This window comes from Coregonus clupeaformis, chromosome 10 (genome assembly GCF_020615455.1).
Source record: "Coregonus clupeaformis isolate EN_2021a chromosome 10, ASM2061545v1, whole genome shotgun sequence".
NCBI classification, from domain to species: domain Eukaryota; kingdom Metazoa; phylum Chordata; class Actinopteri; order Salmoniformes; family Salmonidae; genus Coregonus; species Coregonus clupeaformis.
The window spans coordinates 30,669,493-30,696,449 of NC_059201.1; the positions used below are offsets into that span (position 1 = coordinate 30,669,493).

General features: G+C 45.0%; 2 protein-coding genes across 3 annotated transcripts; both read left to right on the forward strand.

Moving 5' to 3' along the window:
- Window positions 1–590: 590 nt before the first annotated feature.
- Window positions 591–9,313, forward strand: LOC121574988 (opioid growth factor receptor). 2 transcript variants are annotated; one of them, XM_041887711.2, is made up of 7 exons: window positions 591–1,103; window positions 1,827–1,853; window positions 6,894–6,954; window positions 7,043–7,121; window positions 7,225–7,291; window positions 7,454–7,602; window positions 7,760–9,313. In XM_041887711.2, exons 1-7 carry the CDS (start codon window positions 741–743, stop codon window positions 8,145–8,147), a joined length of 1,134 nt encoding a protein of 377 aa, XP_041743645.1. In that variant the 5' UTR covers window positions 591–740; the 3' UTR covers window positions 8,148–9,313. The 2 variants fall into 2 exon arrangements, with proteins under 2 accessions (XP_041743645.1, XP_041743646.1); XM_041887712.2 differs by having other exon boundaries at window positions 7,043–7,073.
- Window positions 9,314–24,305: 14,992 nt separating this feature from the next.
- On the forward strand, window positions 24,306–26,428 carry LOC121574989 (opioid growth factor receptor-like). The gene is made up of 7 exons (XM_041887713.2): window positions 24,306–24,377; window positions 24,513–24,533; window positions 25,147–25,207; window positions 25,296–25,374; window positions 25,478–25,544; window positions 25,711–25,859; window positions 26,014–26,428. Exons 1-7 carry the CDS (start codon window positions 24,351–24,353, stop codon window positions 26,255–26,257), a joined length of 648 nt encoding a protein of 215 aa, XP_041743647.1. The 5' UTR covers window positions 24,306–24,350; the 3' UTR covers window positions 26,258–26,428.
- The last annotated feature ends 529 nt before the right edge of the window (window positions 26,429–26,957 follow it).

Here is a 26,957-nt window from a genome sequence, read left to right on the forward strand (position 1 = left end):
AGGGACAGGGGTGTTACGAAGCAGACGGTGGCACCATTGAATCCATCCCCTCAGAAGCTGATTTTCTGGTCGGCATGGCAACAGTGGACGATTGCAGGTCATTCAGGCACACTCAGGAAGGTACTATCTACATCCACTATGCAAACAGCTGGAGAAGAAAGGGGCTAGGTGGGAGAGGAGAAGCTGTTGACTGAAGGGGAGAGTGGTGTCAGGTATATTACATGTGTGCAGTGTTGTGATGTGTATTTTGTTTTCTATGCAGTGAGAAGGACATCCAGTCAGAGTTGTCACTTGTGAATGGTGAGGTCAGAAAATAAAGTCACTCTATCCCACAATTATTGAGCTATTGTCACCCACAAGAGCTCATAGGATTAGTGAGGAAAAAAACAAATCTAGTTTGTCAAAACAATCCCCAATAAATTATTATTTAGATGATGGTCACTTCAGCCTACTGTCTCCAATGCCTGCTGAATATTCAGTGTGGTTGATTGGCTGGTGTTCATGACTTGTTTTAAACGCTGGTGGCACACATGATACTCTATGTAAAAAACGAAACTAAAAGTGTAAAGATATTCTCCGAATGCAAGATACCGTGGTGGCATGCTCAAATCTTAATTTCGTTCATCTTAACGACTGTTAACCTTTGGAACATTTTAAATAGCTTTTTTAATAGCCTATTCTCTTATTACGGAATGGTGTGCGTCTGGCTAGGGCTATTCCCATAGAATATAATCCATTCCATGTCTATGGCTATTCCAATAGGGAGAGCGCTGCCAGCAATAGTCAAGTTGTTTGCTGAACTGAGACGAAAATGTAGGACGTGTCCCAGGATTGAACGGCTTTGGTTATGGCTAAACAGATGCTATTTCTCTACTCTGCTTAAACGCGCCTTCTGGTTTTTAATTCTACTCCCCATACACGCCTGGAGATTGATCCTCCCAAATTGTCTTCCTGATCATCCAGGACTCCTTCCCAGAACAGAATCACTTCCCAGGTCAGATCACAGATATGATATTAAACACACCGACGATTACTACTGCAACTACGACTCGACATGGAAGAATCCAACAAGTGAAGAATCTAGTCGTGAGAGAACCAACAATGTAAGTATTCAGGACCCTGGGCCCTGACGATCAGGTTGTGGGTGTGGTCTCAACTGATGAGTTTGTAAAGTTTCAGAGCCTGATGATGATACAGTAGGCCTAGGTTCCACCATAAAAGACAGCTGGGATTAAATACATTAAATATTCCAGAAAGATTTACATTTGAGATATTTGTTCAATGTATATAACCATAATGACATGATGAGTAGGCTAATTAGGCTGTAGTTTAGGATCATTGGTTTTCTATGATGTTGAAGGATCTGTGTGTGTTTATTGAATTAGGCCTATATAAAATGCTTGATCCAAGGCTCCACCTCTGGTTCCCTCTCATAGATCCAAGTCTGTAGAGCATTGTTATGTTATGCACTACTTCACATTGCTTAAAGGGGCAATCTGCAGTTGCTACATGCATCTTTGGACTTATAAATTAATGATATGTACCCATTGATTCTTGAAGAATATAACTTATAAATGACTTATGAGTTTAATTCAACTGTCGTACCCCATCAGAACCACAAAATATAAGCTTGTTTTACTCCAATGTTTGTAAACAAAGTAAATGTAAACACACATGGTTAAAAGTGTAATGTTGATATAATGGATGGTCAGTCCTTGCATCCATTGCTCTGTCTGTGAATTACCGAAATAGGGGTGGGGAGATCTTTGCTGTTGTGTCTCCTGCTGATTGCCCCTTTAAGAATTTTCCTTTTTGTATTTACTCAGTACACCAGTCGGTCAACAAGGCAACGAGTAAGTATGTTCTCATTCCTTACATACTACTACGTTGATAAACAGGTTTATTGTGTGAAAACATTCATCAATATTTAACCATTATTAGATGCCGTTTAGTAAACGTTGCATTTGTACACCAACATTGGATGTCACATGTTGAGGAGTTGTATTGAGTAGTTAGGCAGGAATACTAATAATAGCCTATCTTTCATACCTTCATATAAATGTAGTGTATTAATGGATATGGCTCATAAAGTTTGCGAGAGTAATGGGTTGCACCAACATGGATTAACTCTTTGTCACACCCTGGCTCTGGGACTCTATATGTTGAGCCAGGGTGTGTTTATTCTATGTATTGTATTTCTGTGTTGGCCAGAGTGGTTCCCAATCAGAGGCAACGAGTGTCAGCTGTTGCTGGTTGTCTCTGATTGGGAGCCATATTTATAGAGGCTGCTTCTACACCTGCATTACTAGCTGTTTGGGGTTTTAGGCTGGGTTTCTGTACAGCACTTCGAGACATTAGCTGATGTACGAAGGGCTATATAAAATAAAATTGATTGATTGATTGATTGATTTCCCACAATAGTTGTGGGATCTTGTTCCGTTTGGTTTGTTCCGTGTTGGTTGTTAACCTAGGACGTCACGTCATCGTTTGTTGTTTTGTTTGTTCGTGTATTCATCAAATAAAGAAGTATGTTCGCTCATCACGCTGCGCCTTGGTCTACTCCGTCTAACGATCGTGACAGAAGATCCCACCATACCAGGACCAAGCAGCGTGTCCAGGAGCAGGCGGCCTGGACATGGGAGGAAGCGCCGGGAAAGGAGCTGGAGAGGTTGGCGATGGCCCAGGTGGGCAAATCGTGGTCCTGGGAGGACATGCTCGGGGGCAAAGGGCCATGGGCTAAGATTAAGGCCCTGGCGAGAGAGGAGCAACGGCGTCAACAGTGTCGTCGTCGGACGGACGAGAGGCAACCCCAGAAAATTTTTAGGGGGGGCACACGGCATGGGCGACTGGGCAGCAGGAGGCTGCCACAGGGCGAAATGGGAGACGAGGAGAGAAGGCCACCGGGTTACGGGAGCCATTGGTGAGAGGAGGGAAGGAAGTTGTAGAGGCACGGCGAGAGGTACTGAGGTGTATTGCCAGTCCGGTCCGGCCCGTTCCTGATCCCCGTTTAAGGCCAGTGGTGTGTGTTCCCAGTACGGCCCGGCCTGTTCCTGCTCCTCGCACCAAGCCTACGGTGCGCGTCGCCAGCCCGGCCCGGCCTGTTCCTGCCCCTCGCACCAAGCCTACGGTGCGAGTCGTCAGCCCGGCCCGGCCTGTTCCTGCCACTCGCACCAAGCCTACGGTGTGCGTCGCCAGCCCGGCCCGGCCTGTTCCTGCCCCTCGCACCAAGCCTACGGTGCGCGTCGCCAGCCCGGTCCGGCCGGTTCCTGCTCCTCGCACCAAGCCTACGGTGTGCGTCGCCAGCCCGGCCCGGCCTGTTCCTGCTCCTCGCACCAAGCCTACGGTGTGCGTCGCCAGCCCGGCCCGGCCTGTTCCTGCTCCACGCACCAAGCCTACGGTGCGCGTCGCCAGCCCGGCCCGGCCTGTTCCTGCTCCTCGCACCAAGCCTACGGTGCGCGTCGCCAGCCCGGCCCGGCCTGTTCCTGCCACTCACACCAAGCCAGGGGTGCGAGTCGTCAGCCCGGTCCGGCCCGTTCCTGCTCCACGCACCAAGCCAGGGGTGCGTATCATCAGTCCGGTACGGCCTGTTGCTGCTCCACGCACCAAGCCAGGGGTGCGCATCGTCAGCCCGGTCCGGCCCGTTGCTGCTCCACGCACCAAGCCAGGGGTGCGCATCGTCAGCCCGGTCCGGCCCGTTCCTGCTCCACGCACCCAGCCCTCCCCTGGTTTGTTTATGTTCAGGCGCGGTCGCAGTCCGCGCCTTTAGGGGGGGGTACTGTCACACCCTGGCTCTGGGACTCTATATGTTGAGCCAGGGTGTGTTTATTCTATGTATTGTATTTCTGTGTTGGCCAGAGTGGTTCCCAATCAGAGGCAACGAGTGTCAGCTGTTGCTGGTTGTCTCTGATTGGGAGCCATATTTATAGAGGCTGTTTTCCCACAATAGTTGTGGGATCTTGTTCCGTTTGGTTTGTTCCGTGTTGGTTGTTAACCTAGGACGTCACGTCATCGTTTGTTGTTTTGTTTGTTCGTGTATTCATCAAATAAAGAAGTATGTTCGCTCATCACGCTGCGCCTTGGTCTACTCCGTCTAACGATCGTGACACTCTTGAACTGGGTTAAATCAAGGTTTATCTATTAATCTTGTTGCACCACATTTTAAACCTAGGTTTTAAATTAATCCTAGTTAAATTAAATCCTTCCTCTAATCTAAATTTAGTTTTCACTTTAAACCTAGATTAATTTTAACCCTGTTGCTCAATTAATATAAATTTAGATTGGAGATTAATTCTAAACTGCCACTTGAGGTGGTTTAACTGATAAAATGGCAGCATATCTACTCTGGAGAGACCAAAACGACAGAGTTCCTCAGAGAATAATTAGAGACAGGTTAAATCCTGTTGAATTTTATGATAATGATTTGTTTTCAAGGCGATGCCACTTCTCCAAGGACTCTGTAATGCAACTGGAAAGAAAGGTTGGACCAACCATTAAGCATGGGAGTGATAGGTACGCAGCTGTACCCCCACTACTTCAGCTCCTGGTGGCCCTACGGTTCACAGTAACTGGATGTTTCCAGATGGTGGATGGGGGCCTTTTTGGACTCCACAAGTCAACCGTCTGCAGGATTGTAGTCCAGTGCTATTGCCAGTCTGAAGAATCAGTATATAAGGTTCAGTCCTACAGAGGAAACAGCAGCTGGATTTTACAGGAGAGCTAGATTCCCAGGTGTACTAGGGGCAATAGACTGTACACACACTCCTATTCCCAACCCTGGTGCCGAGAATGGAGAACTATTCCGTAATCAGAAAGGTTACTGCTCCATCAACGTGCAGGCTGTCTGTGACGACCAAGGTCAGCTCACCAACATCGTAGCTAGATGGCCAGGATCCACCCATGTCAGCAGAATCTTTGACAATAGTTGCCTGTGTGCAATGCTGGAAAGGGGGGCATATGAAGGCCACCTACTAGGTGACAATGGATATGCCTGTTGTGGGTACCTTAGCACTCCCCTTTTAAACCCCCAGACACCTGAAGAGAGAGAATACAACACCTCTCATATCCTGGCAAGATGTCTCATAGAGAGGGGCTCCGCACGAAGATGTACACTACACTGACAATCATTATTGCAGTGGCAGTTCTGTATAACTTTGTCAGGAGACTGAGGAGGACCTACCTGAGGAGAAAGCAGAAGATGGCCAGGTGCAACATGCTGCCAATGCAAATAGGAATGCTGTGAGGAGAACCTTGATTGAGAACCATTTTGCAGCCTAAAGTGTGCATTATGTAACATTGGTACCATGTAAAAAGCAATATTATATTTTGATAGACACGTACAATTCCTAATTAGGCTATCTGTATTAAAATGTATTATTAAGACTTTGTTATTCTCAACACCATACACGGTGGAACTGGAAGCACCAGAACACAAGAGTGGGGACAAGACTGGAGGATACCAATTTGCTTGGGAAAGGATTGTTTTAATAAATAATTGTTTAAATAAATAAAAAGATCAGCATTCTTTCACATTGGGCATTTGTTTCCCTGAAGGAGTTTCTGTTTCTGAATTTGCAGTAGCTCTTTTTGTAAATTCAGGACCTCAATCTGCAGTTGATGTTTCTCTCTCTCCAGCTCCAAAACATCAATAGGAGCTTGGTTCATGTCAGTTCTGGGGCGTTTGCTTGGCCTGTCTAGTGTTTTTGCTGCTGGTGCAAGGTCCAGGCACTGCTGTTTCTCCATGGCACAGGGTGTCCGCTCAACTAAAGGAAAGGAAATAAAATTAACTCATTATTAGTAGGCTATTTACGTACAACAATTGAATTGGGGTTTATGATATGCCCAGCCTTGGTACGAATGATGATGTTATGCAACAGGCTGTAATGGGCCTGATAACGGTAACATTGTAGTGAAGTAGCATTAACGTTAGTTTTAACGTGCATTATAGTCATTGATATTTACCAGTTATTTATGCTTACTAAATATTGTTGGGTCGAGTTGTCCGTCGTCATCATAGGGGTTAAGGAGAGGGGCAAACTGCTGGGGTATCATCTCGCATATCTTCTGAGAGAGAGGATCAATTCCCTTGAACGGAGGCCCACTTTCCGGTCTGAAATAGCCCCAGCCTCTCCTCTGCCGCATCCTTTTTGACTTTCGCTTTTAAGTTTTTCCAGCACGCCTTCATCCGATTTCATAAACGGAGAAATGTGAACTTCTTTGACGTGCCATGATCAGGTGTCTAGCGGACAAATAATAAATGGCTAAATAACGTTAACTAATGACAATTATACATTCTATTTTATGCTAACTAGCTTGGTTTATAAACTAGCTAGCTACAGTAGCTAACGTTAGCTAACGGATTTTATTTCAAATCAGCCAACCCATGAGAACCTTTCACGATGGAGTTGCAGACAGTTCTAACGTTACATTGTTAATATTTTATCAAGGAACAGCAACTTTGTGGCCTCTGTCAAGTAGGCTAGCTACTTCGTTTCAACTCACGAAGTACTTCATATATTGTGTAACATGTCACTAATCATAGTTTAAAACCGTTAATCATAGATTTACTGATCCAGATTTAAAATTAAGTGGTGCAACACATCTCTGATTTAATGATAAACCTAGATTTACAAAACCTAGATTAGCTCTAATCCTAGATTAATTTAAACCATGTTGGTGCAACCCACCCTAAGGTACTTAATTGTTATCCAGAAATTATTTTATATTGAGATCAAAATGGCTGCATTAGGTCTTTAAGTAATAAATGGAGAATCAGTACGATTTGGGTCATCATTTGACAGGACAATTCCTCTGATATGAATCCTGTACTGTTGAAATACAGGCATCTAACTAAGAAATGTCCCTATTTCTAAATTTGCATTGCATCTTCTTTTCAGGATGATAGGCGTATGCCTAATTTACAGTTCTATCGTGGACAGAGGGCCTCCTCCCCTGATGGTAATCTATACTGTTTATTGAATGCTGTGTAGATTTGACAAGACTACAAGACATGAGCATTTGTAACTGTAACCTTTTCTCTGATAAGGTGTCTACATTGACGACTTTCACAATAACTGGTATGGGAAATATTCAAAATTGGAAGCTGTTCACTCATACATCCAATGGTCAGTTTCCTTAACATTTATATGGGCTTTTAATTATTTTTAAATAATTTGTTATAAATCAATTCTTTAAAATATATATTTTTTAAACAAACATTTTATTTAGGTTGTTCCCTCTTCAAGAACGAGGAATGAATTATCAAGCCAAAGAACTCACCAAGAAGGAAATTGAGGTACTTTGTTGCATAGGCAAAAAATATAGTAGCTTATTTGAGGAAAGTGTTCTCTACATACTGCATTTACATAAGTCATATCTATTGACTGGGGGGCATAGAAATGAATGAAAATATATTTTGTCCATTATTGTCCTGACTGACAATCTGCTTCCTTCTCAGGCTTTTCTTGAAGATGAAACTGTGAAGAAGAGGCTGGTCAAGTCGTACAAGCTCATGCTGGACTTCTACGGCATACAGATGTCAAATGACACAACAGGGGAAGTGCGACGTGCTAATAACTGGCGTGACAGATTTGACAACATGGACAGGTTAACAAGTTCTATATTTGGTCATTTAACTGTTATTATTTTGTATAATCCTTGCAATACTACGATTTCAGTTTTAAAATGAACCTTCTGTGAATAACAGTGCTCAGAATAACAGTACCCTTGCATTTTTGTTGGTCTTGTGTTTTTTCTATGGTAGACATACACACAACAACCTGCGCATCACCCGCATCCTGAAGTGCCTGGGCACTCTGGGGTTCCCCCACTACCAGGCCCCACTGGTCCGCTTCTTCCTGGAGGAAACTCTTGTTAAAGGCCAGCTGTACAATGTGAAGGAGAGCGTGCTCAACTACTTCATCTTCGCTGTCATTGATAAGCAACAACGCAGGGAATTAGTTAAGTATGCCTATGAGGTCAAACATGAGTTGGTGTCGTGCCCTAAGAAGATCAAGAGTACATTTAGGGAGGGGACATTCCCAGATTATAAAAACCCAATTGATCTGAAACTAGATCTGAAACAGAATGGCATATACTCAGATGACAGTGATGACAACACTACCAGTCATCAGTCTGTCTCACTATGTTAACAAGGGTAAGCCAACGGATAGGTGTGGAATGGCAAATGAGGTTAGTGACTTAGCGCGATTGGGGACGCCAAACAACGAGTGGTTGACACGGGTATCCATACCTCATGATAACATGCGTGGTCTGGCGACCAGTTACACACAGAGGAACAAAGGCACCAGTCAGGCCTCCAAGACTACTAGTGGAAGGAATCAAAACACCAGTGCTGATTCATCCTCTGAGTGTCTACCAATTAGGCAAAATGATACTGCTCAGTCCAGTTATGGAGCTTTTGGTAATGGGAGCTCTTTAACTATCCGCCTACTCTAACGCCCCACTACTGATTCTCTGAAAATAATAGCTGCAGCTATTAAACAATCAGAATGTGGACCTAGCGGTGTAGTTTCAGAGACAATTACTGATGATCGGAGAAAGAGAGCTAGACACAAGCAAACAGAGCATAACCTTAACAAACTTAGAAGAGTAAAAGACTAATAAAGATGATGCTGATGATAGAAAAAAGAAGGGACCTGCAGATAAGCAAGAAGAGAGTGAACCAAGCAAAGAGGTTTCAGAGGACAATATTAGCACATCCAGTGAAAGTTAATCGAATAAGAAACCGCTGTGCCCAGCAAAGAAAAAGTTACTCCAGGGAAAGATTCAGTGTTTGAGGTAATGTGAAGATTGATTAGAGTATTCACCCATGTCCTGCACTAATGAAGGGAGAAAAAACAAGAATGACATGAATTATTTTCATTTCATTTCATCAGAACAATTCAAGTTTAAAGTTATGCAATTTCACGTTTGATTTCTGATCACATGTATAATTTATCAGTTGGTTGTTATCCTTATTTTTTTTAAACAATACAAATGTTATATGTTGATTAATCTTTTCAAATCCACAATGATTTTTATGTTAGCGGTTGATTTTGTAATGGCATATTTTTGGTTTGGAGGGTTTCTTATATGGATTTTTGGGTACATGTACAAGAAATTGGTCTATGCTATGATCAGGTCAGTTTTTAATGGTGATGCTTGCCTCCAAGGTATTTGAAATACTTTCTACTGCTTAACATATTTTAAATGCATTTAGTGCCTAAACATATGTACCACCAGGGGTGCCTAATGATTTGCATGCATATAACAAATGAAATGTGAATTTAATCAAATAAAATAAATTCTATGACAATTGTCAACTGTAATTAGCAATACTATAGATACCAGGGTTGGGGTCAATTACATTTAAATTCCAGTCAAATCGGGAAGTACACTGAAATTCCAATTATTTTCAGTGCTTGTGGATTTGGAATTGGAATTTGGTTTACTTCTGAATTAACTGGAATTGAAATGGAATTGAACCCAATCCTGATAGATACAACCAATCAGTGCTTTATTACTGAACATACAAGCACATACTGTGTCCAATGACTTCAGACTATAGCAATCAATGTGTTTACCAAATTCTCACATTATCCATTCCAGAATAATGGGTTATTATTTCTCTACTTTTTTAATTGTGATTAAAAACATACCAGTATATACACAAATACATTCATGTTTACGTAACAAGGAAGGTGAGGGAGTCCAATTTGTAAGTCGCTCTGGATAAGAGCGTTTGTTAAATGACGTAAATGTAAATGTTAATCAGTTACTTTCATGTGATTCTTAGAAAAGGTACTTTGACAGGAGAAAGGTAAATGTAATATATAAATTACATGGTATCATAAAGTCAGTTGAATTTAAATGACCCCAAAATCTGTTTTTTCAAATGTGACAAAATTCATAGAATATGAAGTGGCAAAATGAATGTAAAATGACGTGGTGTTCTTTCTCCCTTCATTGCGTTTAAATTCCCATGTACCGAATAAATATAAAAGTAAAATGGGTTTCCATCGCAATTTCAACAATACTGATGATTTTCTCACAAAATGATTTGCTGTATATAGTCTGGTATTGGCAAGTGCGCTCTAGCCAACAGCGCTATCTGCGCCTTCTTGTCTAGAGCGCATGTATAGCCTATATGATGAGATTATTATTATGGACAAAAGAGCAAGATTATTTTTATTTGTCAAACGGCAGCCAAGCATCGATTATGACGTCACCAGAATAAGACCCTCGATATTTTGGAAAGGAGGATCAAGATGTAGCACCTTGCAATTTCACCACCCTGTGAAGTTCATCATAATTTATTTAATCTGTAGCCTATCTGTAGCATGCTTTCCCAACGAGTCGTAGTGGGAGGACCACACAACATGTCATCGGGTGACTCCAAGTTTACTTCGATATGATGGTTATTATATCAATATTTGCGTGCATAAAAGCATTCTATCTACATTTCTCGCATAATTCATTTTACCGACACAAAAATATGGAAAGTTTACACGAAAAATGTTCCGTTTCCATCCGGCCTGTCATTACATTTTTTATCCGACATGTACTTTACTTGCATAAAAAGGTTGGATGGTTACCTGGTTATTGCAATGTATTTTTTTAAAATCAGTTTCCACTTCTCCAGTTTTATCGCTCTCCTTTGGGACATTAGATAGCCTGGCTGACGCGAGGACTTCGAGTTACAGTGCATCAGGCAAGTATTCAGACCCCTTGACTTTTTCCACATTTTGTTAATTTACAGCCTTATTCTAAAATGGATTAAATCGTTTTTCCCCCCTCATCAATCTACACACAATACCGCATAATGACAAAGCAAAAACAGGTTTTTAGACATTTTTGAAACTATTAAAAACAAAAAACGGAAATATCACATTTACATAAGTATTCAGACCCTTTACTCAGTACTTTGTTGAAGCACCTTAGGCAGTGATTACAGCCTCTTTTAGTACCCTATCATAATAATAGAAGTCATACCAATCTTTAAAGGTTTTATTTACAACCTCTGGGGTATAAGGTGTTGGGCAAATTGGTATAGGACCGTCTGACATGAAATATAACCCCTAACCCTAACTTGAGTTCACTGTCGGTAGCCATTTCCAGTGTGAAATGCTCAGTCTGAAGCCATTCGGCTATAGGTTTCAGAGCCCTATCATAACAATACAATACAAGTCAAAGTCAAATCACATTTTGTTTGTCACATGCGCCTAATACAACAGGTATTACTGTGAAATGCTTACTTACAAGCCCTTAACCAACAATGCAGAGTTTTTAAAAAGTAAGTAAGAAAAATGTGCTAAATAAACTTAAGGAGAAATAGTAACACAATAAAAATAACAATAACAGGGCTATATACAAGGGGTACCGGTACCGAGTCAATGTGCAGGGGTAGGGGGTAGTCGAGGTAATTTAGGTAATATGTACATGTAGGTAGGGGTAAAGTGACTATGCATAGATAATAATCAGAGAGTAGCAGTAGCGTGTGTTAAAAGTGTGAAGGAATGTGAATGTACAGTGCCTTGCAAAATTATTAATCCCTGTCACGACTTCCTCCGAAGCTGCCTCCTTTCCTTGTTCGGGCAGGCTTCGACGTTCGTTGTCACCGGCCTTCTAGCCACTGCCGCTCCTCTTTTCATCATTCCATTTGTTTTGTATTGTTTTTCACACACACCTGGTTCATATCCCCTCATCAGTCTCTGTATAAGTATTCCCTCTGCTCCCCATGTCTTTGTGTGTTATTGTTTCCATGTGGAGGTGTCACTAACTCGGTTGAGCATTATGTACTTTTATCGCCGGGATATTCACCTGTGTGTTTTTATTTTCCCAGTACACATTGAAGGTGCACTGTATTTGGTTTATGCATTGCTGCTAACTGCTGTATTGGACGAATAAACCATATTTTGTGATTCACACCTCCTGCACCTGACACCCACTACAGAATAACACACCAAAAAGAATGGAGTCAGCAGGAGCGGGGAATATGCCTGGAGTCTTTGAGCGGGTCCGGAAGCATTCCAATATAGTAGCCAGCTTGGGCGAAGCGATGGTTGGGTTCTCCAGGCCATCCAGCGCCTGGAGAGGAGAGGACCCGACCCTGCGGAACCAGCTGAGTGACCGGTTCCAGCACCCAGTGGTATTCACCTGTCTCGACCAAGGGAATACAATGGGACAGCGGCCCGCTGCCAAGGTTTCCTCCTGCTGCTGGACCTCTATTTCAACACCATCAGCCCTGCTCCATCGGATCGGGAGAAGGTGTCCGCCCTCGTCTCCTGCCTCTCGGGGAAAGCCCTGGAGTGTGCCAACGCGGTCTGGAGTGAAGGAGGAGATGCGTTGGACAACAACAGAGAGTTCGCTCGCCTCTTCCGGGCAGTCTTTGATCATCCCCCCGAAGGAAGAGAGGCAGGCGAGCGTCTGTTCCATCTGAGGCAGGGGACTAGGACCGTGCAAGACTTTGCCCTGGAGTTTAGAACTCTAGTGGCTGGGTCTGGGTGGAACGAGCAGTGCCTCATCGACCAATTCCGATGCAGCCTCCGTGAGGACGTCCGAAGGGAGCTAGACTGCCAGGATACCACTCTGACCTTTGACCAACTGGTGGACATGGCCATTCGGTTGAACAACCTGCTGGCTTCGAGAGGACGTCCTGGAAGGGGCCTGCCCATTTCACCCCCCCCTCACCCCGGCTCACGTTCCGATGGAGCTGGGTGATGCAGCGGTCCAGAAGAACGGAGGACGACAGATCCAGTGTCACTCTTGTGGCAGGATAGGATATTCTGCTGCACGATGTTCTTCTGGTTCTGGAGGCGGCAGGCAGGCAGGCAAGGCGCTCTTGCATCACTCAGGGAGCGCAAATCCACACTCTTTCAGAGCCCTCTGCTGCACAGTTAACCATCCACGTCCACTTCCCTGATTACATGGTAGGTCCCCAGTGTAAGGCGCTTGTTAGGTTGGGTGGGGGACTCAGGTGCAGAGACGGACACACGGACAAAGAGGGTGAATAAGGATGTAGTTTATTCAGCGTGTATTGGCAGAGAGAAGCAGTTCAGGGTGGAGTAGCTCCAGGCCGGGGTAGGAGCTGAGTGGGGTGGAGAGCCAGTAGTCCTGAGAGCTGGATGACGAGGATATCAGACAACAGAGGAGCAGGTTGCGGCGTGGGAATGGCAGGCAGGCAGGCAGCAGGAACAGACGGGATCTGGTCGAAGGAACGAACTGGCGCTGGAGAGGTGTCCAGCCCGGGTAGATAACTGCTGGTTGATTGGTGACAATGAGCTGCAGCTGGATGTAACTGATCTTGTGAGAGAATGGCCACGCCCCCTGACCTAGATCCTCTGACTGGGCTGCACAGCAGGGGGAGACAGACACAAACAACACACACAGGGGAAAAAGGGAAAGGAAAACAAGCGGGGACAGGACCAACAGTGCCGGACCGTAACAGTACCCCCCCCTCAACGGGCGCCACCCGGCGACCCACCCGGCTTGTCAGGGTGGTCCCTATGGAAATCAGCCACCAGCTGCGGATCCAGTATAAACCGTCGGGGAATCCAGGACCTCTCCTCGGGACCGTATCCCTCCCAGTCCACCAGGTACTGAAGCCCTCTTCCACGCCTCCGGACGTCCAGCAGTCTCCGCACCGTGTAGGCTGGATGGTCGTCAATAATACACGGTGGCGGAGGGGGATCCACAGGCGGACACAAAGGGCTGGAGGAGACCAGCTTCAGCTGGGACACGTGAAATGTAGGATGGACTCTCATGGCCTGGGGAAGCTTCAATCGAACAGCTGAAGGGTTGATGATGGAGTCGATCTCGAAAGGACCCAAATACCGGGGCGACAGCTTACGGGAGTCAGTGCGCAGGGGGATGTTGCTGGAGGAGAGCCAGACTCGCTGACCAGGCTGGAACTGGGGAGCGACTACCCTGTGCCTGTCCGCCACTCTCTTGTTGCGCTCTGCTGTCCGTAGAAGGGCTTTACGGGTGTCCACCCACACCTTGCGGCAGCGACGAAGGTTATCCTGAACTGACGGGACGGTTAACTCCTTTTCCTGAGACGGGAACAATGGCGGTTGGTACCCGAAAGCCGCCTCAAATGGTGAAAGGCCGGTGGCAGATGAGGTGAGGGAATTGTGGGCATATTCGACCCACGGGAGGTGTTTGGCCCAGGTGGACGGGTTCTGGGATGTCACACAGCGTAGAGCAGCCTCCAGGTCCTGATTGGTCCTCTCAGTCTGGCCATTGGACTGGGGATGGAAACCTGATGAGAGACTGACAGAGGCACCCAGAGCAGAACAAAACTCCTTCCATACCCGAGAAATGAACTGTGGACCTCTATCGGACACTATGTCCACAGGTATTCCATGGGGACGGAATACATGTAAGACAAAGAGGTCGGCTGTCTCACTGGCAGACGGTAATTTTGGTAATGCAACAAAATGGGCAGATTTAGAGAATCTGTCCACGATGAGTGAGTATGGTGTCATTACCCTCAGACATAGGAAGTCCAGTGACGAAGTCCAAGGCCACGTGAGACCAAGGACGACTCGGGACTGGGAGAGGCCGCAGCAGGCCCGAAGGAGCCCGGTGGGAAGCCTTATTTTGGGCACAGATGGAACAGGCCGCCACGTACTCCCGGACGTCAGTCTCGACGGATGGCCACCAAAAGTGCCTCTTCAGTAGCGACAGTGTACGGTTCATACCAGGGTGGCAGGAGAAGCGCGAGGTGTGGACCCAGTTGAGCACTTGCGGCCGCACGGCTGCGGGAACATAGAGAAGGTCGGGGGGGCCATCGGCCGGTCCAGGTTCCGACTCTTGTGCCGATCGGACGAGGGACTCGATTTCCCAGTGAACAGCCGCCACCAAACAGGAAGCGGGCAGAACAGGTTCAGGATTGCTGGAGTCTTCATTGTCTGTAAACTGGCGAGAGAGAGCATCAGGCTTGACATTACGTGTGCCAGGACGATATGTTAAAATAAACTTGAACCTGCTGAAGAACAGAGCCCATCTGGCCTGACGGGAGTTTAGCCTCTTGGATGACTGGATGTAAGCCAGGTTCTTGTGGTCTGTCCAGACTATGAAGGGTTGCTCTGCTCCGTCTAGCCAGTGCCTCCACTCCTCCAACGCCAACTTGACAGCAAGCAACTCCCGGTTACCCACGTCGTAGTTCTTCTCAGCAGGGGTCAATCTCCTGGAGAAAAAGGCCACAGGATGGAGCTTCTGGTCCGTGGGGAACGTTGTGACAGGACAGCCCCCACCCCCGAATCAGAGGCGTCCACTTCCACAATAAACTGCAAACTAGTGTCTGGATGAATAAGAACAGGTGAGGTGGTGAACAGTTCCTTCAATGTACTCACGGCTGACTCGGCCTCAGGCGTCCACAGGAATGGCACCTTTGGGGAGGTGAGCTTGGTCAGGGGGGAAACCACTCGGCTGAAACCCCTGATGAAGCGGCGGTAGAAGTTGGCGAAGCCCAGGAAGCGTTGTAGCTGCTTCCGAGACGTGGGTGTGGGCCACTCCACAACCGCTCTGATCTTGTCAGGGTCTGGTGACACTTGTCCCCGCTCGATAATAAAGCCCAAAAAGGGGACGGACTGCCGGTGGAACTCACATTTTTCTGCTTTCACATACAGTTTATTTTCCAGGAGGCGTTGGAGGACCAGACGGACGTGGGAGACGTGTTCATCCTGTGACTTAGAGAATATTAGAATGTCATCCAAATAGACAAACACAAAACGGTGTAGAAAATCCCTCAACACATCGTTAACCATGGCCTGAAACACTGCTGGGGCGTTGGTGAGACCGAATGGCATGACTAGGTATTCAAAGTGTCCGAGAGGGGTATTGAACCCAGTTTTCCATTCGTCTCCCTGCCTGATCCTAACGAGGTGGTAAGCGTTACGCAGGTCGAGTTTGGTAAACACGGTGGCACCATGAAGGGGTTCAAAGGCTGAGTTGATGAGAGGCAGGGGGTATGTATTTCTGACTGTGATGTTATTTAGTCCTCTGTAGTCAATGCAGGGTCGTAATGTTTTGTCCTTCTTCTCTACAAAAAAAAACCCAGCACCAACAGCGGAAGATGAGGGACGAATGATGCCAGAGGCTAGGGAGTCGCCTATGTAGGTTTCCATAGCTTCTCTCTCAGGACGGGACAGATTGAAAAGCCGACTGGACGGCAAAGGGGCTCCAGGCAGTAACTCAATAGCGCAATAGTATGGCCTATGAGGTGGTAGTGAAAGTGCCTTGGACTTACTGAATACCTCGGCCAGGTCCAAGTACTCCTCAGGGACTGAAGAGAGGTCTGGGGTTTTGACAGGGGAAGCAGGGGAACCTACCGAGGGCGGAATAGCCGACCCAAGGCAAGCAGAATGGCAGTGAGTGCTCCAACTGTGTATCTTGTGGTTTTGCCAGTCAATATGGGGGTTGTGAAGGCTAAGCCAAGGGAAACCGAGGATAAGGGGGGAGGCCGAGGAGGAGACTACTTTAAACTGGATGGTTTCTTTGTGATTGCCGGACAGCATGAGAGAAACGGGGACAGTTTGGTGGGTGATGTTGGCAAACTGACGGCCGTCTATAGCGGTTACTGTTATAGGCTTAGGCAGGGGCTTAACAGGGATCTCAGCCTGAGTGACCAGGTTAACGTCAAGGAAACTATCCTCAGCACCAGAGTCAATGAGAGCAGCTAATGGGAGGGACAGATTCCTGAACTGGACTGTAGCTGGGATAACTAGACGGGGTGCTGTGGGCATTGAGTCAGGTGTAGCACTCGCAAGTACGCCCACTTTTACCTGCGAGCTTTGTCTTTTGGGCGAACCGGACAGTTAATCAGGAAATGAGTGCGGTCCCCACAGTACATGCACTCACCAACCCGCATGCGCCGTTCCTTTTCGGCAAGGGACAGACGAGCACGGCCCAGCTGCATGGGCTCGTCTAGTTCCGTGGAGGGATCCGCTGAGGTGTGTGGGCGGTGTCCGAGGGGTGGTGTTGCTCGGGTTGCAGAAAGCGAGGAGGCCCCGCCTGCGGTGTGGACCCAACCGCCCCTCTCCTGTCTCCTCTCCCGTAGCCTGTTGTCTATTCGTGTAGCAAGGGAAACGAGAACATGAAGGTTAGCAGGCTCTTCACGAACAGCTAGTTCATTCTTAATCGTGTCACTTAACCCGTTAACAAACGCTCCCTGAAGAGCTTCGTCATTCCACTTGGAATCGGCTGCCAAGGTCCAAAAATCAATGGCGTATTCAGCCACGCTACCCTTGCCCTGTCGTAGCTTCAACAGTCTCTTTGTGGCGGTCCCGGCATGGTCCGGGTGATCAAACACAACTTTCAATTGAGAGGAAAAATCGTCAAACGACAGGCTGGCAATCTGCTGAGTAGAACAAGCCGCTTCTGCCCAAATCAAAGCTTTACCCCTCAGTAACCCCAGAGCGTAATGTACCTTTGATGATTCCGTGGAGAAAGACAGGGGCTTCTGTTGGAACACCAAGCGGCACTGAAGCAGGAAACCACGGCATTTGTTCAGGTCCCCGGTGAAAGGTTCGGGTGAGGTTGTAGGTGGTTCCCGAAGGGCAGGAGCGGAAGCCGAGCCAGGAGCCACTGTAGGAGGAACAGGCGGAGGAGAAGCAGAGGGAGGAAGAGTAGTGAGTGTTACCAGGTTAGCTACCTGAGAGGTGAGATGAGATACTTGATCCAACCACCGCTGGTTGTTATCCAATAGAGACCGGATGAGTTGGTCGTGTTGTCCCAATAACATTCCCTGTGACTGGAGGGCGCGTTGTACGCCATCCCCCGTTGTTTCATGTGGCATCTCTGCTGAGTCCATGTTTGGCCAGTTCGTTCTGTTAGGTTGGGTGGGGGACTCAGGTGCAGAGACGGACACACGGACAAAGAGGGTGAATAAGGATGTAGTTTATTCAGCGTGTATTGGCAGAGAGAAGCAGTTCAGGGTGGAGTAGCTTCAGGCCGGGGTAGGAGCTGAGTGGGGTGGAGAGCCAGTAGTCCTGAGAGCTGGATGACGAGGATATCAGACAACAGAGGAGCAGGTTGCGGCGTGGGAATGGCAGGCAGGCAGGCAGCAGGAACAGACAGGATCTGGTCGAAGGAACGAACTGGCGCTGGAGAGGTGTCCAGCCCGGGTAGATAACTGCTGGTTGATTGGTGACAATGAGCTGCAGCTGGATGTAACTGATCTTGTGAGAGAATGGCCACGCCCCCTGACCTAGATCCTCTGACTGGGCTGCACAGCAGGGGGAGACAGACACAAACAACACACACAGGGGAAAAAGGGAAAGGAAAACAAGCGGGGACAGGACCAACAGTGCCGGACCGTAACAGCGCTAGTAGATTTAGGCGCAGCTGGGAACTTTATGGACAGGTCTTTAGCTCTTAGTCTACGTATTACATTGGTTCCCCTGTCCATTCCATTGCCCATCAAAGCACTTGACAGTCGACCATTAGGGTCAGGTTTTGTTAGGGAGGTTACAGCACAAGTCAATATGATTACGCAGGAGACCCATAAGGAGCAAATCACCTTTCATATTCTTGAGTCCCCTGATTTCCCTGTTGTGTTAGGTCTTCCCTGGCTAGCACTACACGACCCCACCTTTTCATGGCCGCAGAGGGTTCTCACAGGGTGGTCACGAGAGTGTCAGGGTAGGTGTCTAGCTGTTTCCATTGGTGCGACCATGGTGGAAAGTCCAGACAATGCCTCCACCGTGCGCATTCCCCCCCGAATACCTCGATTTGGCGCATGCTTTTTCCAAAACGCAAGCTACCAAATTACCACCCCATCGGGCGGGGGATTGCGCGATAAACCTCCGGTTAGACGCTGTGCCTCCCAGGAGTCATGTACAGTGGGGAAAAAAAGTATTTAGTCAGCCACCAATTGTGCAAGTTCTCCCACTTAAAAAGATGAGAGAGGCCTGTAATTTTCATCATAGGTACACGTCAACTATGACAGACAAATTGAGGAAAAAAAATCCAGAAAATCACATTGTAGGATTTTTAATGAATTTATTTGCAAATTATGGTGGAAAATAAGTATTTGGTCACCTACAAACAAGCAAGATTTCTGGCTCTCACAGACCTGTAACTTCTTCTTTAAGAGGCTCCTCTGTCCTCCACTCGTTACCTGTATTAATGGCACCTGTTTGAACTTGTTATCAGTATAAAAGACACCTGTCCACAACCTCAAACAGTCACACTCCAAACTCCACTATGGCCAAGACCAAAGAGCTGTCAAAGGACACCAAAAACAAAATTGTAGACCTGCACCAGGCTGGGAAGACTGAATCTGCAATAGGTAAGCAGCTTGGTTTGAAGAAATCAACTGTGGGAGCAATTATTAGTTAATGGAAGACATACAAGACCACTGATAATCTCCCTCGATCTGGGGCTCCACGCAAGATCTCACCCCGTGGGGTCAAAATGATCACAAGAACGGTGAGCAAAAATCCCAGAACCACACGGGGGACCTAGTGAATGACCTGCAGAGAGCTGGGACCAAAGTAACAAAGCCTACCATCAGTAACACACTACGCCGCCAGGGAATCAAATCCTGCAGTACCAGACGTGTCCCCCTGCTTAAGCCAGTACATGTCCAGGCCCGTCTGAAGTTTGCTAGAGTGCATTTGGATGATCCAGAAGATGATTGGGAGAATGTCATATGGTCAGATGAAACCAAAATAGAACTTTTTGGTAAAAACTCAACTTGTCGTGTTTGGAGGACAAAGAATGCTGAGTTGCATCCAAAGAACACCATACCTACTGTGAAGCATGGGGGTGGAAACATCATGCTTTGGGGCTGTTTTTCTGCAAAGGGACCAGGACGACTGATCCATGTAAAGGAAAGAATGAATGGGGCCATGTATCATGAGATTTTGAATGAAAACCTCCTTCCATCAGCAAGGGCATTGAAGATGAAACGTGGCTGGGTCTTTCAGCATGACAATGATCCCAAACACACCGCCCGGGCAACGATGGAGTGGCTTCGTAAGAAGCATTTCAAGGTCCTGGAGTGGCCTAGCCAGTGTCCAGATCTCAACCCCATAGAAAATCTTTGGAGGGAGTTGAAAGTCTGTGTTGCCCAGCAACAGCCCCAAAACATCACTGCTCTAGAGGAGATCTGCATGGAGGAATGGGCCAAAATACCAGCAACAGTGTGTGAAAACCTTGTGAAGACTTACAGAAAACGTTTGACCTGTGTCATTGCCAACAAAGTGTATATAACAAAGTATTGAGAAACTTTTGTTATTGACCAAATACTTATTTTCCACCATAATTTGCAAATCAATTCATTAAAAATCCTACAATGTGATTTTCTGGAAAAAAAATTCTCATTTTGTCTGTCAGAGTTGACGTGTACCTATGATGAAAATTACAGGCCTCTCTTATCTTTCTAAGTGGGAGAACTTGCACAATTGTAAATGAGGCTGTCAACTGTCAGAAATTCACTGGTTGTAGATTTCCCCACTAAAAAAATATATAATCTTAAGAAATGTAGGTTTTGAGTGTAGTTAACCTTTAATTCAACTGTGCAGGCACCTAGCACTGTTGTTTGGTTAGCAGTGTTTCTGTAGTGCACATGAGATGGAGTTTTCAAAACAAATGACCACTGGATTGATGCAAATAATTATATCATTCTCCCAGGTAGGCATAGGCTACTTTGTAGCTAGCTAACATTTAATAGAGAAGGTTTTTGGGAAAGCCTTTCCATCTACCAGAAGACGGTTAGGCCTATCATTAGCATCGCTATATTTTTCCTGTTCCTTAATTGTTTGAAAACTGGACATTTTACCTTATATTATGAGGCATACAGTGGTGTAGTGCTATTTTTGTAGGTGATCAAATGTCAAAAAAATTATGTAAATTGTCATTTCCTCAATCAAAGTTTGTACCAAGAGATGTAGCCTATTGAATAGCCTATCATTATAGAATATGCATAAAATGTCTCCTCCAATTGCAACGTCTGCCTATGCCCACACGTCTGCCTATGCCTGCAGTGCACACAAGTAGCCTACAGCTCTTCATCATTCTCACCACCACCATAGAGAAGACAGGGAAGAAACCACAATTTACCCACCTCGAGGCTGCTATACATTTATACATTGGTTTGTCTTTCAATTTTTTTCATGGAATTTTTTTGGTAATTAAATTGAATTTATTTAGAATGTATCATCCTGACCGGTTGCATCGCTGCCTGGTATGGCAACTGCTCGGCATCCAACCATAAGGCGCTACAGAGGGTATTGCGTACGGCCCAGTACATCACTGGGGCCAAGCTTCCTGCCAACCAGGACCTCTATACTAGGCGGTGTCAGAGGAAGGGCCAAAAAATTGTCAAAGACTCCAGTCACCCAAGTCATAGACTGTTCTCTCTACTACTGCACGGCAAGCGGTACCGGGTGCCAAGTCTAGGTCCAAAACGCTCCTTAACAGCTTCTACCCCCAAGTCATAAGACTGCTGAACAATTAATCAAACGGCCACCTGGACTATTTGCATTGACCCCCCCCCCCCATTGTTTTTACACTGCTGCTACTCGCTGTTTATTATCTGTGCATCGTCACTTTACCCCTATCTACGTGTACAAATTACCTCGACTAACCTAATAGTTTTACCTGCTCCGTGTATTCTCAAATTGAAAAAAGTGAGGGAACGCTGCTCCGGCAGCACTACAACCTTGGAGGCATGTCTTACCTTACTTCAAAGTAGCCTATAGCCAAAATCCCACCATAGAAACATGGAGACAATTTTATTTCATTGTCTAGCAGCCAAAGGCATGATCCTAGTCATATTACCAACCCATGATAGTTTCGAACAGATATTTTCATCTCTGTCCATGAAACCACCGGTGTGCATTTTAGAACTGTGTTTTCCTGTAAATTGTATTTTGGAACATTTGCTCGTAGGCCTACCGCCTGGGCACATTGCTGCACTTAAAATGTGAGAAAATAATAGTTTATCAACATTTTAAGCTAAACATTCTGATCTGTTCCATCAGCCTTATTAATTGATACAGCGTATAGTTCCAATACACGACATTGATATGCATCTTTGATACACATCGTGGGGATTAAGAAGTCAGTATACGCAATGCCCACAAAAAGAAAGTACTCAAGTATCCAGCTCACATGCTCTCTCATAGGCCCAAGTCTGCAGAGCATTTTCAGACTTCTGTAGATTATGAATCAATCATTACTGTCATTTGTACCACATTGCTTTAGCATTTTCCCTGTTGTATTTCCTCAGTACACCGGTCCGTCAACAAGGCAACAAGTAAGTATTTTTTCATTTCTATAGTAGCTACTACACTGAGAAACAGATTTATTGTAGGACAACAATCAATATTTAACCATTAGTAGATGCTATTTAATAAATGTTGCACTTGTATGGCAACATTGGATCTCACATGTTGAGGAGTTGTATTGAATAATTAGGAAGGAATACTGAAAACCTATCTTTCATAACTTCAGATATACAGTGCATTCGGAAAGTATTCAGACCCCTTTACTTTTTCCACGTTTTGTTACGTTACAGCCTCATTCTAAAATGGATTCCATTATTTTTTTTGTCATCAATCTACACACAATAACCCATAATGACAAAGCAAAAACAGGTTTTTAGAAAATGTACCTTATTTAGATAACTATTCAGACCCTTTGCTATGAGACTCAGAATTGAGCTCTGGTGCATCCTGTTTCCATTGATCATCCTTGAGATGTTTCTACAACTTGATTGGAGTCCACCTGTGGTAAATTCAATTGATTGGACATGATTTGGAAAGGCACACACATGTCTATATAAGGTCCCACAGTTGACAGTGGATGTCAGAGCAAAACCCAAGCCATGAGGTCGAAGGAATTGTCCGTAGAGCTCCGAGACAGGATTGTGTCGAGGCACAGATCTGGGGAAGGGTACCAAAACATTTCTGCAGCATTGAAGGTCTCCAAGAACACAGTGACCTCCATCATTCTTAAATGGAAGAGGTTTGGAACCACTAAGACTCTTCCTAGAGCTGGCCGCCCGGCCAAATTGAGCAATCGGGGGAGAAGGGCCTTGGTCATCGAGGTGACCAAGAACCTGATGGTCACTCTGACAGAGCTCTAGAGTTCCTCTGTGGAGATGGGAGAACCTTCCAGAAGGACAACCATCTCTGCAGCACTCCACCAATCAGGCCTTTATGGTAGAGTGGTCAGAAGGAAGCCACTCCTCAGTAAAAGGCACATGACAGCCCTCTTGAAGTTTTGCCAAAAGGCACCTAATGGACTCTCAGACCATGAGAAACAAGATTCTCTGGTCTGATGAAACCAAGATTGAACTCTTTGGCCTGAATGCCAAGCATCACATCTGGAGGAAACCAGGCACCGCTCATCACCTGGCCACTACCATCAATACCATCCCTACGGTGAAGCATGGTGGTGCCAGCATCATGCTGCGGGGATGTTTTTCAGCGGCAGGGACTGGGAGACTAGTCAGGTTCGAGGGAAAGATGAACGGAGCAAAGTACAGAGAGATCCTTGATGAAAACCTGCTCCAGAGCGCTCAGGACCTCAGACTGGGGCGAAGATTTACCTTCCAACAGGACAGCGACCCTAAGCACACAGCCAAGACAATGCAGGAGTGGCTTCGGGACAAGTCCCTGAATGTCCCTGAGTGGCCCAGCCAGAGCCCGGACTTGAACCCGATCTAATATATCTCTGGAGAGACCTAAAAATAGCTCTGCAGAGACGCTCCCCATCCAACCTGACAGAGCTTGAGAGGATCTGTAGAGAAGAATGGGAGAAACTCCCCAAATACAGGTGTGCCAAGCTTGTAGCGCCATACCCAAGAAGACTCGAGGCTGTAATCGCTGCCAAAGGTGCTTCAACAATGTACTTAGTAAATGGTCTGAATACTTATATAAATGTGATATTTCATTTTTTAGTTTTTATATAAATTAGCAAACATTTCTAAAAACCTGTTTTTGCTTTTCCATTATGGGGTATTGTGTGTAGATTGATGAGGAGGGGGGGAAACAATATAATCCATGTTAGAATAAGGCTGTAACGTAACAAAATGTGTAAAAAGTAAAAGGGTCTGAATACTTTCCGAATGCACTGTAAATAGAGTACATTAATGGATATGGCTCATAAAGTCTGCTAGAGTAGGTGTTTGTCAGTGGTAGAATGGTAGCCAGCCTTTGATGCTAGTGAAACAGTTCCCTTCCAAGTTTTTGTTTCACTTTACATATTGAGCTCAGACACGTGGGCCTATCAGCATTGGTCAGGTCAGGTGTTTCCAGTATCTGCCATTTTCTGAACTCATGGAGTGAATGTGTTTTCAGTCTTACAGGTTTAACAGTTTCAGGAATGCAGCAAGGGATATGCAAAAGTACAGATGTGATTATCCAGTAAGTCATCATTCTCTTCAAAAAATCTTACACATTTATGCCATTTGTGTATTTTAAGAGTCCTCCAGTTAATCCGTTGTTCTTTCGTGACCCTTCAGATTGCTTTAGCATTTTTTTGTTCTTGTATTTTCTCAGGACCTATGCGGGCAAGAAGAAGTAAGCGTGTTCTTATTTCTTTAAAGGCCCAGTGCAGTCAAAAGTGTGATTTTCCTGGGTTTAAATATATTTCCACACTGAGGTTGGAATAATGCTGTGAAATTGTGAAAATGATGATAATGCCCTTTTAGTGTAAGAGTTGTTTGAAAAGACCGCCTTTTTGGTGGGATGGAGTTTTGGCTTGCCTGGTGACATCACCAGGCGGTAAATTAGTTAATAGACCAATAAGAAAGACAGTTCCAAAACTCTCTGCCAATAACAGATCGTTTTCAGTTTTCCCCTCCCCACTCAGACCACACCTAGACAGTCCTAGTAAAATTCTTGCTTGAGAAATTGCTTTAGCTAAGAAGCTATTTTTGTTTATTTTTTACCATTTTAATTGGAGAAAAAAAATCACAGTAAGGTACTTAGTTGTTACCTGTTACGGATAAATGATTTTATATTGAGATCAAAACCGCTGCGTTAGGCCTTTAAGTAATACTAGAGAATCAGTATAATTTGGTTCATCATTTGACAGGACAATTTCTCTGATGTTAATCCTGTACTGTTGAAATACAGCCATCTAACCAAGAAATATCCCTATTTCTGAATTTGCATTGCATCTTCTTTTCAGGATGATAGGCGTATGCCTAATTTACAGTTCTTTCGTGGACAGAGGGCCTCCTCCCCTGATGGTAATCTATACTGTTTATTGAATGCTGTGTAGATTTGACAAGACTCCAAGACATGGGCATTTGTAACTGTAACCTTTTCTCTGATAAGGTGTCTACATTGAGGACTTTCACAATAACTGGTATGGGAAGTATTCAAAACTGGAAGCTGTTCATTCATACATCCAATGGTCAGTTTCCTTAACATTTATATGGGCTTTTAATAACTTTTAAATAATTTGTTATAAATCAATTCTTTAAAATATATATTTTTTAAACGAACATTTTATTTAGGGTGTTCCATCTTCAAGAACGAGGAATGAATTATCAAGCCAAGGAACTCACCAAGAAGGAAATTGAGGTACTTTGTTGCATAGGCAAAAAATATAGTAGCTTATTTGAGGAAAGAAAGTGTTCTCTACATACTGCATTTACATAAGTCATATCTATTGACTGGGGGGCATAGAAATGAATGAAAATATATTTTGTCCATTATTGTCCTGACTGACAATCTGCTTCCTTCTCAGGCTTTTCTTGAAGATGAAACTGTGAAGAAGAAGCTGGTCAAGTCGTACAAGCTCATGCTGGACTTCTACGGCATACAGATGTCAAATGACACAACAGGGGAAGTGCGATGTACTAATAATTGGCGTGACAGATTTGACAACATGGACAGGTTAGCAAGTTCTTAATTTGGTCATTTAACTGTTATTATTTTATAGTCCTTGCAATATTATGATTTCAGTTTTAAAATGAACCTCTGTGAATAACAGTGCTGAGGTTAATAGTACCCTTGTATTTTTGTTGGTCTTGTGTTTTTTTTATGGTAGACATACACACAACAACCTGCGCATCACCCGCATCCTGAAGTGCCTGGGCACTCTGGGGTTCCCCCACTACCAGGCCCCACTGGTCCGCTTCTTCCTAGAGGAAACTCTTGTTAAAGGCAAGCTGTACAAAGTGAAGGAGAGCGTGCTCAACTACTTCATCTTCGCTTTCCGTGATCAGCAACAACGCAGGGAATTAGTTAAGTATGCCTACGAGAACTATGAGGCCAAACATGAGTTTGTGTGATGCCCTAAGAAAATCCAGAATATTTTCTCAAACAGAGAAGCAGTCTCAGATAATATGCAACTAATGGCAGGCCAGTCCCAGAATGGTGACTACTCAGATAACAGTGATGATACAGTTGAAGTCGGAAGTTTACATACACCTTAGCCAAATACATTTAAACTCAGTTTTTCACAATTCCTGACATTTAATCCTAGTAAAAATTCTAAATCAGTTAGGATCACCACTTTATTTTAAGAATGTGAAATGTCAGAATAATAGTAGAGAGAATGATTTATTTCAGCTTTTATTTCTTTCATCACATTCCCAGTGGGTCAGAAGTTTACATACACTCAATTAGTATTTGGTAGCATTGACTTTAAATTGTTTAACTTGGGTCAAACGTTTCGGGTAGCCTTCCACAAGCTTCCCACAACAAGTTGGGTGAATTTTGGCCCATTCCTCCTGACAGAGCTGGTGTAACTGAGTCAGGTTTGTAGGCCTCCTTGCTCGCACATGCTTTTTCCTTTCTGCCCACAAATGTTCTATAGGATTGAGGTCAGGGCTTTGTGATGGCCACTCCAATAGCTTGACTTTTTTGTCCTTAAGCCATTTTGCCACAACTTTGGAAGTATGCTTGAGGTTATTGTCCATCTGGAAGACCCATTTGTGACCAAGCTTTAACTTCCTGACTGATGTCTTGAGATGTTGCTTCAATATATTC